Source organism: Numida meleagris, chromosome 9 (genome assembly GCF_002078875.1).
Source record: "Numida meleagris isolate 19003 breed g44 Domestic line chromosome 9, NumMel1.0, whole genome shotgun sequence".
In the NCBI taxonomy this organism is placed as follows: domain Eukaryota; kingdom Metazoa; phylum Chordata; class Aves; order Galliformes; family Numididae; genus Numida; species Numida meleagris.
The window spans coordinates 473,156-488,122 of record NC_034417.1 but is presented as its reverse complement, the minus strand read 5'-3'; the positions used below and the strand labels follow the sequence as shown (position 1 = coordinate 488,122).

The 14,967-nt window shown below is 47.3% G+C and overlaps 1 protein-coding gene across 5 annotated transcripts in view; it reads right to left on the bottom strand.

Annotated features, from left to right (window-relative positions):
• CSNK1G1 (casein kinase 1 gamma 1) overlaps positions 1 to 14,967 on the bottom strand; it is an 87,393-nt gene that overhangs the window by 28,531 nt on the left and 43,895 nt on the right. For all 5 annotated transcript variants that reach the window (XM_021407330.1, XM_021407328.1, XM_021407333.1 and 2 more), the window contains 2 exons: positions 13,953 to 13,993; positions 10,205 to 10,274 (listed from right to left, as the gene is read on the bottom strand). In XM_021407330.1, coding sequence (XP_021263005.1) covers positions 10,205 to 10,274; positions 13,953 to 13,993 — 111 coding nt within the window. The remainder of the gene's footprint in view (positions 1 to 10,204; positions 10,275 to 13,952; positions 13,994 to 14,967) is intronic.

The window sequence follows — 14,967 nt, the reverse complement described above, 5'->3', positions numbered from 1 at the left end:
ATTCAGCTGAAGGACTGCAGCCAGGGAAGCCTGCAGTAGTCCAGGTTTAGCCCAGGAGCCCAGCACCGTACAAGTCTTCCAGAAGGACGCAGCCCTATGAGTCTTCCTACACAGATGTTACCACATCCCCTAAAGCTGCTGTCAGCCTTACTGTTGATTGTATAATGCAATTTCTTCGCTGGAAGGTCTAGATCCAGGGCTTCATAGCACTGCATTAAGAACCAGTTTGTAGAATTAGTGAAACCTTTCACTGACAAGTGAAACCGAACCACTCCAACCAAAAAGCCCGTGTGATGAGGGCTATCTAGTCACCTCCAAGATCCCTCTGGTCAGGTTCATCATGTGAAGAGCATCTCCCACTCAATACAAGACCTTGGAAGAGTAATGAAGTTCTTGATCCACCATTTGTCACCAGGCATTCAATTCAAGCTCAACCAACTGCTCTTCATCTATTCAGGAAATTTAAAACATTGTGTTTTAATTAAGCTTCTCATTTTAGCAATATCCTTCATGCTCCTGAGGTACATCCTCAAGGGGAAGAGTTTGGGGATGGAGAAAGCTCCCCTTCCGCTGCCCTGATGGAGATCACAGAGGTGACCAGCCCTGCTGGGCAATCCCAGTTTAGTGTGCCTCCTCACAGCTCGGCTGGCCTTGGCACCAGCACTCTCTGCTCACAGCCCCGTTGATTCCAGACATCTCCATACTGCAGAGCTCAAGCCGCTCACCCTGCTCCAGATGGCAGCTCAGCAGCTCTTTCACAGCGTCATTTCAGGCTCCTCTTATCCTTGCACCTCCCAGCATCCTTGTGTGCCATTTGCTCCGACTGTTGCCAGACACTCAGCCCTCTGCCGCCTGCTTTTTGCAACATCTTTTTCCCGCTTCGGTTGCACTGTGCATCATCTTTTCTAACAAATGCTAAGTGCTTTCATGGTACTGCCCAGCAGGACTCACTGCTTCATTGCAGCAAAGAGCCCATCAGCATCCTCAGAGCCTGTGGGGGAAAGAGCAAGAGGAAGCACCCCAAATCTGAAGGATGACCAATTCCCTTCCCCTGATGCTCGCCCAGCAGCTGAGCTTTCAAGGGGAGGAGATGGCACCCTGCACACAGCTGCGTGCCTGCAGACAGGACTGCTTCATCTCCAATATGTGCCCAGGGGCTGACTTCAGGACTCCAAATTCATTCCAGAAAGTGAGCACATTTTGTGCCTTCTCTCAGGCCGTACAGGATGTATCGAAGCCCTGCTGTGTTTGGAGTAGCTTGTGTCTGCGTCCACAAAAAAAAAAAAAAAAAGGTATGGAAAAGGAATAGAGAAAAACAGACACGGTAAGGACAGAAGGAAGAACATATTTGTTCTCGCTGCTGGTAAAAATCCAAATGATTTGATTTTACTTCAGTTACAGAAAAACAGTTTCCTCAATTGTTGTGTTATTAAAAGAGGCGGCATTTCGTTCCCTCAAAGTTGCATAAGCTGGTTTCCCGATAACATGGCTGGACTCCATTCGACAGCTCTTCACACAGACGAAGAAAGAAGCAATTTCAGGGTGCCCAGAGGATGTCTGCGTTGGTATTCACAAAAATCAAGTCCAGTTGTGCAGGTTTTGGGAAATTTCTGTATTTCATCTCTTTCACTCCAATCTCTGCCTGACTGCTGCATTTAGGTTGGTAAAGCCTGTGCACATTCTGCTGTTCCAGCGCTGTGTGCAGCTGGCACGCAAGGCACTAGCTTAGCAGGAGGATCAAAACAGCGCAGAATGTTAGGCTAGTTATTTTAAACCACCCCCAAAAGTTCCAGCTGAAGTTAATGATCTGCCTTTTCCCACGTACCTGTGACACAGGGACACGGATGGGAGAATATATCAAACGGCTGAACTCGGCATAATTATTCCTCTAACCTCACAGTTCCATCTGCTTTGCTTTTGGGCTTTCTTTGTGTACTCGGTGGAGCCCGTCTCTCTGCTGCAAGGCGTGGGAAGCTGCAGTGCTGCAGCTTTTGAACTCCGTGCAGGTTAAGTGCGGGGTCACAGCAGCCTGCTGATGGCAATGGGATTTGCACAGAAAGCTCTTCTGCAATTAAAACACAGCCACTGCACGAAGCAGCTTCTGTACAGCAGGAACAGGTCACTTGGCAGATCACCAGGAGGCAACCATCAAAATGAGCAGCTCTACCTCCTGAAAGGGAATTAAGCAGCAGCTTTGGGGTCCCTCATTTTTAAGAGGAGTTAGGATGATCGAGGGTATTTTATGCGACTGTATGTTTTATTATGTTACATATCTAACCTGCAGGATACATAAGGAAAATTAACGGTGCTTCTAGGCTGCAAGAGAGCACCCAGCTGCACACAGATCTGACTTGAGAGGCACTGGCAAAAGACGCTGCTTGACCCCGCGGAGATGAAAACTGCTAAGAAAGCAGCAATAATGAAAGCCACGTGCTGAACCACTCCTCTGCCACGCGGAGGAACGCTTCGATTTGATCGCACCATTGCCCAGGCGGCCGCTGCCCCTTATCAGCTCATCTTCCTTGCTGACTCCTGCCAGCACCGATGCCCTCCCCATCCATGTGCCAATGATCTGCAGTGGGAGTTCAGGGGGACTTGAGGCCTACAATGTGCTGGCCAGCTGCAAAATGAGGTGACACTGCTGCTGCCTCACAGTGGGAAAGCAGGAGGAATTTGACAGCTGACATTACAGCTTGGCTACAGCCCATGTTTCTCCGCAGGGACCAGGAGGTGTCCCAGCCTCTCTGCTACACACTGAAGAGCTGCCACTCACAAGGAGTGTCAGCAGCTGATCCAACTGCATTCGCTTCTTGGATGACAGATCAGAGTGGTCCAATTCGTCTGGATAAAACCTATCAGCCATGCAGCTCCAGCTTGGAGTGGCTGGAAGATAAACCAGACCTGAGCCACGAGAACCTGCCCACGCTGGTGCTGCATCAGAGCTGCTTTATCACAGGGCCCAACACAACAGCTGCTAAAAACCCAGGAGGTTGCCATTGGCTCCTGCAGCAGCGTCAAACCAGTAGGTGATGGATGCTGAGTCAAACACACGTGTGCTGTCCACAGCAACTCAGGAGGCTGGCATTCATCATCCCTACTACACAAACCGTCAGTCTTTGAAGGATTTGTCAGCTCGGTAGGTAATTGTTACCCACACAGTCCTTGCAGCCTGATGGAAACCTCCCATCTTCTTCTATTACAGAAGAATCTCCTGGAAAACAAAGCTCAGATGCTTCACAGGACCATAAGCCTCCCCCAGGGAGGGACCACGCTGAGCAGCACTGCTCCACCCCATGTGGCGTCAGTGGCTCATCTCTTCGAGATGAGAGGAGGAAGAGAAGGGTGTTTTGAGTGGTGGGCAGGGCAGAGCTTGGTGAATGCAAACCACACCTATCAACTAGCTGTTCTGAGAGGCAGGCAGCCCCCTGCACCAGATGCTCACCCATGTGCAACCTCCCTGGCACAGTCCTCTCTTCCAGAGGGGCTCTGGCTGCCCTGCCATGCAGAGGGTACTCCTGGGGCTTTGCGACTGCTGCCACAAATACCAGAAGAGCAGGAGATGCAAGAGGACTTTTTGAAATATAAAAAAGGAAGCTGCCCTCATCTCATACTCAAATATTAATGGGCCTCGCCTTAATATCATCTGATAGCTTCCAATTGACAAAGCCTAAATTTAGCCCAAGGAAGTCAGAACTTCTGAAGTTAGAAGAGCTGCTAAAGCGTACAAGTTCAGTAAGCCCTTCTGAGCAAGGGAACCGCCACACTTTCAGATAGTAAAACATTATCCCTCATTGCTCCACAGCAAGCCTGCTCTCAAAGCAGGCAGGCTGGAGCTGGCGGGCTGCAATACTCCACCACATTTCATTTCATACATCACAAGCTCTGAACTCACAGACCCTACAAGCTCCACATCTCATCAGACAACCCTGGCTTTGTTACAACGAACACACACAAATGCTTGGAGCTGTCGATCACCATTCTTTGAGGGCACAGCTAACTCTGCTAGGGACCTCCATGCGTTGCAATTTTGTTCCAAAAAATCATTTTTTTTATTGAATGAAACCTTACCTGTTACCACTCCTTGCTGAAGCACCTCAGACCTATCTTCAGCGGCAAGTTTCTTCACAACACCTTGCAAGATTTGAGAATGAAGGTAAAGAGTTTTTGCTTGCTGTTAGAAAATGAACCGACAGCTTAAAAGGAATGCGAGCGTCTGCGCCAGGGATTGAAGCAGGGAACTGTTCAAACACGGGACTGGGATCCAAAGAAGCAAGTTGCTTTTGGTGCAAGTGGATGTCAACTTGGTATTACCAGGCACCTTGCATTAGCCCTCACTTACGTAGCCCCAGGTTGCTGCAGCTCCCATGGGGAAAAGCATTGCAGGCAGGGAGTTCCCCAGGAAGCAGCAGGCAAGGCAGCACGCTCCTCCATGGTGCCTTGTTTACACCCATCTGCACAACAAATATCACCGTAATGACCCCTGCCTAATTGCTGCTGAATGACAGCGTTGTGCAACCAGCACGGAAAGAATTTCTCCCCCGAGACTGGTACATACCGAGCATGCAGCAGGTCACGGGCAAAGCAAGAGCAACATGAGAGGAGAGAAATGCGCTCAAGGTAGGCAATCCTGAAGAGCAACTTCGTACGCAGAATGGAGCAGCAGACAGCTACATCGAAAAATATACATGCAAATATTGACTGGAATACGTAAAAGGCTCAGTTATTTATACCACCTTCATTTTTCTTGATCCCGCTTCCTGACAAGTAAACAGATTGCTTCACTCCTGCAAGTTGTGCAACAGAAAGAGGTCCAAAAGTAAACACACAGACTTGGGATTTCATTAGAGGTGAACTTGTTTACGGAGCAAGAATTAAAACAAAACGACAAAACCCTTCCATGTTCTATACGTAACAGCACTTCCCTCCCTGACTCAGTATCCTCCTCTGTGCTTTTACGCTGTGACTCACGCGCTGCGTGGGCCGGCAACAGCAGCGATGTTCTCGGTTTCCTGGGATTCTCCTGGGTATCTGACTCGTGTCCAACACAACGCTGCCGAGCCGATCGTGCGCGATGCCCCCGGCCAACGGCACCCACCCGCAGGGGAGCAGCGTGGCCGGTGCGCGACAGCAGGAGCGCGTGCTGCCGCCGTGCTGCAATGAATCACGGTGCCACGGTGGGACTGCGAGGGCGCAGGCATGGCGTGACTCATCTTCCAGCTGAGAGGGAGCGCAGCTACTACTGAATCCAAGCGGCGTGCCTTCCTTCGCACCATGCACGCAGGCAGAAGCTGTCACTACGCAGGAACCCGGGCAGCAGAAGGAAGCTGGAAATAAGCGGTCCTCCACCCCACCGCCCGAATGCAGTGCTCATGGGGCAGGCACCGCTCATGTCCCTAACCACCACACGGTGCCACAGATGCTCTGAAACACAGTGAGGAAAACTCAGCCCTGTACCTCTGCTGGCCACTGCTGGCAGGCAGTACTTCCTGGCTTCAGTGAATTATTCAGTTGTGTAGAAGCAAGAGATCAAAAAGCGGTTTCCTGAGTGCTTGGAGATGTTTTTCAGCCACAATCACATCCTCGGAGAGAGGAGTAGAGCTAAGAGCAATACTGGAATGTCATGCAGCAGCGGGCTCCCCACCCCCAAGGAAAGCTGGCTGCACAGACCGGGCTTTGGGGAAACAGTAGCTCAGACTTTGCAATGATACATCCATGCACATATCCTCAATGACGTTTGCTCCAACTACTCAGCACGGAAAGGTTTATAGGAGGAGATAAATCTTGTTCCCATCCACCAGCAGAGCTGGACAGCAGCAAAGCGTCTGGACAACGCTTGTCTCAAGGGCTCAACCTTCAGCTTCCATTTCAGGTGAGCTGCACTGGAAACAACAGCAGCAGGACCAGGAGAGGCTTCAGCCCCGTGGCTGCACAGGAGCACAGCAGAGCTCCAGCCACCTCCGCAGTACATCGAGCTACGTGGAATGGCTTCAGGCTGTGCCTCCAGGAGAAATACAGAGGTTCCAGACTCCCTTCGGTCTTTATTTCCATCTGAAGTAACAACTGGTGTTTAAAAAATGTCCTAAGACATCTCTACATCCACTGTACTAGCCCATCAGCTCCCAGTGACTTAACTACAGCAGGAAACATAGCAGTGTCTTAACTTTTCAAATTCAAAGCACATTTAAAGTGTTTTCGAGCAGCAGTGAGATCAGGAGGATCCACCTTCCAACAGGACAGGCTTGAGCAATACCACACACCTCCCCATCACCATCCCAGATCATGATCAGAGCAATCAGGAAACAGGAGAGTCCAGTGTCTCCACGCCTATCTGGCTGGGAATGCCAGCAGATGCAAAGGAGGAGCTGCTGCAGGTTGCTGCCAAAATCCAAGTGATGGGACAGGCAGAGATAAAAACATGGCCACGTTCTCCTGCTGAATACCCACACTACACGTGGGAAAGAGCAGCTCAAGCAAAAGGCCGAAGACTGAGGAACATTTGGAAATACAGGCACTATTTTGTTGATAAAACAGGAGTTTCCAGAAAAAATTTTGGAGAAGTTAGTCTCCTTGGGAAGTCTGTAGGAGTTTAACCTGAAGGAAAGGCAGAATTCACCAGAAACAAAGAGACCAAAAAGAATGCTGGGATGCTGCTGAGTGAGCAGGAGGCAGCTGGAGCAAAGCAAAAGATTTGCCCAGAGAGCCGTGGGTGCCCCATCCCTGGAGGTGTCCAAGGCCACAGAAGGGGCCCTGTGCAGCCTGAGCTGGTGGGGGGCAGCCAGCCCAGGGCAGCAGAAGGGCTGGGGGGCTTTAAGGTCCCTTCTGGGATTCTACAATATGATTCTTTTATGCCTCTTGGTATGCTGCCCAGGAAATGTAACCATCTCAAGGAGCCCGGAGCTGGGTCTGTTTGACCATCGTGAAAGTAGCCCTGTTTTGCTTGGCCAATACCAACTTTCTCCACCCCAGTACTTACAGAGAACCAGACACTAACATCAGTGTGCAAGGATGAAGCTCCTCCATGTGTCATCTTATAAGCTGCAGGGCCTGATGATTCTAATTTTCTGTGAACGGTAAGAAACCAGGCCTTTATTCCATAAATTTAGGGACAAAATTTACAAGTGCCTGATCCCTACAGACATAGCGGAGACCACAGGAGATACAACAGCACCCTGTGAGGTCAGAGGGTGAGCTCACCTCGTCCCCAAAGTATGGAAGCAGCAGACCTCACTGGCTATACCAGAGCTGAGTTCTGGGAATCCCCATCATGCTTGGATGTATGCGGATAGCTGTGCCTCTCATGTTAATTCACAGGTAGCTGCTAGCCAGTGAGAAGAAAAATCAGGGCTGACACAGGCATCCTTGGCACCAGCAGAAGGAGAGATGCTGCAGGTGGCCATGACCAGAGGCTGGGCAGCAGGATGTCCATGCACAGTCACCTGCACTGTACAACAAAAAGAACCACCCTAAAAGAGTTTAGTGTAGGACACCAGCTTCTTACAGGATTGATGGCAGAGTAACCAGCAAGTCTGCACAGAAACTGTTACAACTGCTCCAAGACAGGTCAGCAAACAGGTCATATCCTAGACTACCAAAGACCAAAATGAATTCCCATTCTTTCCTGAGCCACCATACGGACCGGCCATCCGGACCTGGACTCCACGCCTGCAGGTTTTCTGTTGGCTTGTTTGTTGTTTTTACCCTTGTTTCATTGCCTACATTAAGGTAAAGCAGTCATATACTATTTTAGGCTATTAAATATTTAATTCCACAGTGAGACAGAAGAAACCAGCAGGGGCCTTCTGCACAGTGACCATCTGCTTCTTCATTCAGAGGCAGAAAAGTTAACAGAATAACAAGGAAAAACACATCTTTATTTCCAACAGCTGCCATGTACACCCCAGTGCTGTGCCAGAGGCTATAAGAGGAGCCGAGGTCAAAGGGAGCAGCTCTTGGGCACTGGCTACCTCTGCATCCCTTCTGGTAAATCAGCTTCTTGTGAACACATCCAGTTACATACTGGAGATGAACTGTATCATCACAGGCACTCTACAAGAATGTTCCAACCTGATCCATGGTAAGCTGGTCCCTTCCAACCTAACTTCTGAAGTGTATTACTGCTAAATCATAGAAGAGTTGAAGTGTTTGAAGCAAGGACCTTCACAGGAACTGTGGCATTAACAGCATCACTGAGATCAATCCCAACTATTTCTCCAAAGTCAGCATGTATGCAGCACCAACTTGTTTTCACAGACAATCTTCCCCTAACTGTCAGCTTGGTAGGCAGACATCAAGTGAAGACTCTGAGATCCTGGCAGTCTCACTCCACCAAAATTTATTTTGTTAAGCTTCCAGGTTTCATGGAGACTAGAGACAGGGCTCACATCCTCCACTGTAAGCTCCTGGCCTATGGAGAAACAAGCAAATGCACTTGTTTCAGCAAAATACAAGAGCTTCTAATGGCATCCAGCAGGTTACTGGAGCAGAGTTTGTGATGCCCATGGGACTGCACAGAGGTAGAAACAGAAGACATGTCCTTCAGGAGGCCTCCTAACAGACTCTTGACAGTTATAACAAAGAACATGAGATGCCAGTTATGGTTATCCCCCCCTGGAATGAGGAGAAGTGAGATCTTAAAGGCGAGATTTCCATGTCCGATGGCAGCATACTCTGAAATACTTCCACCAGCATGCAAAGGATGAGGGAAGGCAGGAATCTGGGTAAACGTTGTAGGAGCACAGGTTTGAATTCATTTCAAGCAAGAGAAAACAACGTTAAAAAAAGAACACCTTCATCTAACCACAGTAGAGCCCCCAGCATTCCATCAGTTTTTAAATTTCTCAGTAATACCTTTTAAGAGACGTAGAAAGCTGGCAAGTGTAGAAAAAGCATATTGGGATTTGTCCATGTGTCAAGAGGGACATTCACTGCAGTATCACAAAGAGTACAAGCATCAACAAAACTCAGCCAAGGGAGGAAAGGTGGAGTTAAGTGTCTCACCATGTGAACCTACATTTGACTTATTCACTTACAAAGGCTACAGCAGAAATGCACAAAGTCTCAAAAGCACAGGGAACCCGAAATTAAGTGGCGATGACATTAACCTATCAGCTTTGTATGCAATAGGATGCAAATACCAGAATACAAAGTACACAGACAAGAGTGCCAAATTTCAGGGGATAAGTTCTATTTAAGAAAAAACAGAACACAACCACCACTTTAGTATTTCCAACAGTGATAACTCACGTTGTTCCTAATACCAGAATTTGCATGTTATAAGGAGAAAAAGCCACAAAAAAAGTGCAATAGCACCCCAGCCACCAGAGGACAAAATTCAGGAAACTAATTAGAAGAATTAACTAGAACAAGCAAAATAAAGCTGTGGGATGACTGCTCAGATTCCATGTAGCACGAGCTCAGAGCAGATCTTTCATTCTGCTCAACTTGGTATTTTGCTGGCATTGAGCAGTATGAGAACACATCCTCTGCAAGAGGAAGCGGCGTCCATCCAGACAAAACAGCACAAAAGATCAGGAGTGTAAGAAGAACAGTCTTCACTAACACAATAACCATTTCACTAATAAGAGTTTCTAGGTCTGAATAATTGTCCAATTATTACCGTATTATTCTGACCAAAACTCTTCCAAATGCTTGTGTGGGAATAAAATAATTTGCCCAAACCCACAGAATTGCAGGGGTTGGAAGGAACCTCAAGAGACCACCGAGTCCAACCCCCTGCTAAAGCACACACCCTACAATAGGTCCTACAGGTCAGCATCCAGGTGGGCCTTGAATATCTCCACAGAAGGAGACTCCTCCACCTCTCTGAGCAGCCTGCTCCAGTGCTCTGTCACCCTTACTGTAAAGAAGTTCTTCTGCATGTTTGCACAGAACTTCCTGCGTTCAAGTTTTAGGCCACTGCTCCTTGTCCTATCACTGCACACAGCAAAGAGCCTGACCTCACCCATTTGCATCCCACTTCCCTTCAGATACTTGTAAACATTGATCACATCCCATCTCAGTATTCTTTCCCCCAGTTGAACAGACCCAGGTCACTCAGCCTTTCCTCATATGGGAGATGCTCCAGGCCCTTAATCATCAGGAAATCAGGAAATTCATGTCAGAAATGCACAACAAACATGACGGCAATGTTTGATCGTATAAAGAACTCACAAACTTTCTATATGCTTAAGGCAGGTTTACTTACCTGCACTTCCAAGTTGTTTGTAAAATCTGTATTCTAAATGGAGTTGTGGTGCACGTGATTTTATTGGTTCCTAGAAGAGAAAAAAATGCCACCTGAAATCTTTTGACTGAAAATTACGTACTTAATTTTGTGACCACAAAGACTGCTTCACGTTTCAAGATAAAGCATCTTAGAAGAAGTCTAACAATAGACTTCATCATTAGACGTCATTTAAGTAAACAGAGAACAGAAAGTAAAAAAGGAAGACCTGCAATACGCACTCTGGAGGAACTTTGCTGGCAGAGAAATAACTTCCTCATTAAAGAGCAACAAAAACCAGAGCTCATTCATGGAAGTGAAATTCAAGACTCGTCCAACGAAGCTGCTGATCCCTGCAGGGGGATACAGAGCAGGCAGGGCGGCAGGAGGAGAGCCAGGGCTGAGAATGGTTAAGTCACAAGTTCAGCCAGTGGACCTGTGGCTGCCCACAGTGTTGTGCTGGTCACCAGTCTGTATTTCTGTGAAGCGCTGAGTCGTACACCGTGCTTGGATGCAGATTGCAGTTGCATAAATGTATAACGTAGCAGCAAGCTCAGCAGAGGTCTGATAGAAACACAGGAGGAAGGCTCCTCCTTCGCTAGCAGGCGCCATTTAAACATTTTAAAGCACTCAAGCATATTCTATTTTTACACACAGGATAAAAAATGGATAAACCTGCAACGCACCCACAACAGTACATTTGTCAACTGCCACTTCATGCACAAAACATAATGCCTAAGACCTATAATGCATTAACATGCACGATGATGCAGTTCTAAAAATATGAGCTTAACACGGAGAGGATTAAGAGGCTTGAGTAATTACGTTTTCCATAAAACTGCACCTGGAGTACCAATGATGCAGAATGTCTTCTGCCCAGACAACTGGGAAAACAAAGTTAATACCAGCCTCAATTTATGTTGTTGTTCTCTTCCGTATCAGAAGATAAACGCTGCATGCTCAAACTATGTACAGTTCATCTAATGGCACCAAAACTAGTCTGAGTTTCAAACACTTGCTGAAAAGCCCTAAAGTGCTGCTTCACATCAGCTCCAGTGAGTTACAGCAGATGCATCCAGAGGACGTTCAGTGGAATCAAGAGCTTGTGCTGGCACCTTCAGCACGCTCCATTGGCTCTTCAGCCTGCACAGGAGACTTGAAGCTTCAGCAGATCCCTCTGTCTCGTTCTACTGTAAGATTAATGCCCATATTCATTATGAATTCCATCTTAAAGACTTCTTCTCAAGACAAAGAACCATTTTCGTACAAGAATTCAGGCAAGAGGTCTTCCAGCCAAGCTGTTCACCACTTGTTCAAGTTTTTCCCTCTGTAGTCAGCAAGGGGAACATCACTCCTGGTTGCTTCTTGACTTGCTATTTACAAGGTTCAGCAGTACAATACGGCTAACTATTTAAAAAAACACTCCAAAAACCTTCAGTGAAGGCAAACACAAAGAAACACAAAGCCCATTTGCTATACAAGCCACAATTAAATGAAGGTAACTGCCAGCACTGGTTTGAGGGAGAGACTTCTGAGACCTCCACAGCAAAGGGATTTAGGGCATCAGGGGCTCAAGTCTATTCAGTGAATAGTTCATTTATTCCAACAGGCAGAGGGACTAATGCGTGAGGACACGAGGCTGCTTGTGACAAGCAGGGCAAGACATGCCCGAGCCTCTCTGCATCAGGAGTAGCTCTGGCCACTCGCCCGGCGTGGCAGCTTCCGAGCAGATCACAGCAGAGCAGATGGCTGTCCTGCAGGCCAAGGGCTAAGGGGTGCTGGCAGATGTTGCATTTGTGCTGAAAAGCAGGGAATTGCTGCTGCCTAGCATATAAAACCCACAGCTCACACTGACAGGCAACAGTAGCAGCTTAGTAGAAACTCCTGCCACGTACAAGTCAGCATTAAAAGCCCTCAATAGATTAAGCCAGCAAACACAGCTAATGCATGGCATGTCAGCTCCAAAAGACCCCCAGCTGAACAGGAGCTGAACAGGGATTCCCCACTCCCTGAGATGCAGCACACCTCAGAAAACCTCACCCCAAAGACAAATCAACAGAGGTTAGCACAGAATGCCACGGCATTTTCTGATCATCTCTTTGGCACCCGTCACGTAATTCTCTAATTTGCCCTCCATTCATCTTCAACAAGAGGAACAAAGTGCTGAGACAGCAGGGCTGCAGTTGCAGGAGAATCTCAAACAGCTAAAGGGATTTGGAGTAGAGTTTTGAGTTGGTCCAGTGACGCAGATAAAGTAGGAAATGTTGCCTTTAAGCACAGCAAATGCAGACACTAGTCTGCAGATTACTTGAAGGATAAAGAAAATCTCTGGAAATTTAGCAAGTTGTTACCAAAAAAGTTAAAAATAAGAGGAAAAATACAGGTATTCCCCAGGGAAGAAAGCAAAACTATTTACAACAACTCTTAGTCTCAAGCTTTCCTGGCTTTTTTTGCCCCCCAAGAAAACGACATGATTTAATCTGCCTTGGTAAATGCTATGCAATTTAGAAAAACATTAGAAAAGCTGGAAGATTTCTTTTGTTCAAGCCTCAGAAAAGCACACAGGCAACAGCACTAAGTCAATTTGTTCATTAATTCCTTGCATGGCATTATCTGGAGCTGAAGTAGGGCTGCCTCAAAGCTCTGTCTGTCAAAAGAAGCACTTCTTCCCTTTGTATCTTTGAAAGCAAAATCGAATTAGAAGCATTATCGATTCAATGACACAGCCAGTCTGCTCACATAGGTGCATTTTCTATTGTCAAATCTGCCTACAGAGCAAGCTATGCAACAAGCAGATCCACATCAGGAAGAAGGGCTGATATCTCCAAACACATCCTGCAGACATTATATAGTTATTTTAGGGAATATCTTCCAATATTTGCCAACATGCTTCAAAGCAAGTCCCTCCTGCAATGCACTAATTATTTTTCCCATCTACTCTGCATCATATAAAGAGAACACGAGAGATGTAAGATCTGTGGCATCTGAACATGAATCAGAATTAATGCACCAAGTCCCTTCTTGATCTTCTGTAATGTGAATGACTCCTGTCATTTTGCCAGACATGGATTGGAAAAACAGGCATGCTTGCTGCTCATGTCAAATCAGCATTACAACTTTAGCTTCAGATTCTAGGGTTTGGATCTGTGATTAAAGAGCACAGAGATGGGAAAAGAGCACTGGGTATTTTCAGCAAAACCCCAGAAACTAATGAAAGCTTTAATTTACAGACAGAAAAAGTTAAGGCACAGATTCCTGGGGTATGATCTTAGAAATATGGCAGAGAGCAAGCTTCCCCATCCCCAGGACTCCTGCTGCAGAGGTTGAGGCTGTATATCCTTGGATGTCTGAGTACGTGAGAGAAAAGCCTGACCTTGGCTGGATTGGGGCTTGCTTTGCTTGTTGTATCCGCAAGGTCACAACCTGGAGAATCAATGGGAGTCCTGAGCGGAATGGCTCAGCCCTGGGGACATGGAAGGGGTGACAGACCTCCACCAGTGCCACCAGTGCTGTCGCCTTGGGAAGGAGGTTCTCACAGCTACTGACAGATGAAAAACATACAGCAGAAGGAATGGGTGCTCTCCTTGTTCAGAGCTCTGCAAGAACTTATCTCTGTTTACATCTGTTCATCTGGCTGAGATTGAGAGCGCCAAGTGGGGAAGCTGCTTGCTCCTCACAGTTTCTAGCACTAGGTACAATGGATTTCAGAACACCCAAAGCTTCCACTTACCAGTTTGATCGCTACATATTCATTGGTGTAGAGATTTTTGCCTGTGAAGAAAAAAAGAGAAATCTTTTAGTTGCACATTCAATATTTCCAGCTAGGGAGACAACAGCGAGGAGCGCTACTGGCTGCAGAGATCAAGCTTGTCTCAACTACCCTCTCATATTCCAATTCATGCCTCCAACACGGTGCCAGCCTCAAAACAAGGCCAGGCAAGCGCTACCTTTTACTCAGCATAAGGTAACCGTGTTTTATGGCAGCACTTCTGTTCAGTGCAAGCATTTGAGGAGATATCCCAGGCACATTTATTCTCTGCATTATGCTTGAAAAAAAGAAAAAGACCAGAGGGAAAAAAAAAACAAGAGTTGATTCCGCTGGACAATGAGCAACTTCTCGCTGTGATCTACAGGAGTTTCACCAGCATAACTGTGCTGCGTATCAAAGAGATTGCTACAAGGAGATAAAGAAAACTTGTGTACCAACAGAGCTTTCATTTCTTCCTCTACAAACAGGCAGGCAATGCATGCAAAATGGCTTCTTCAGGGCAGCAGTGCAAAGGCAGTCCTCCTAATGGGATAACGCTCTCAGCTGCAGTGCAGAAGCAGCAAAGCATATGGCTGCTCCCAGGGGGTAACACTGCACTAGAAGAAAAAAAGTTGTTCCTGAGATCCCTAGCGCACAGCAGCACCTCGTCTGACACCAGCCCTGGTGAGGAGGAACACCAAGCGCTAGGCTGAATCTAAGCAGGCAAGCATGCTGCCTTACCCTCACCCTTGCAACACAATTTTCTTGTTTGAAGGAGATCCCGCTATTTCTTTAGATCTGTCACTGAAAGCTATTACATGCAGGCTGGTGAAAGCCGGTTTTGCAGTTGCATTGGGAACATGCAGACACTGGGAGGTGGCTTCAAAGCGCAGCCTGGAGGAGCCTGGGGACCAAACCAGCAGACAAGCAGGTAGCAGGATAAAGGGCTGCACCTTCCCAGATGATAAGGGCTTTGGCCTGATGCTGCCCAAGGGCT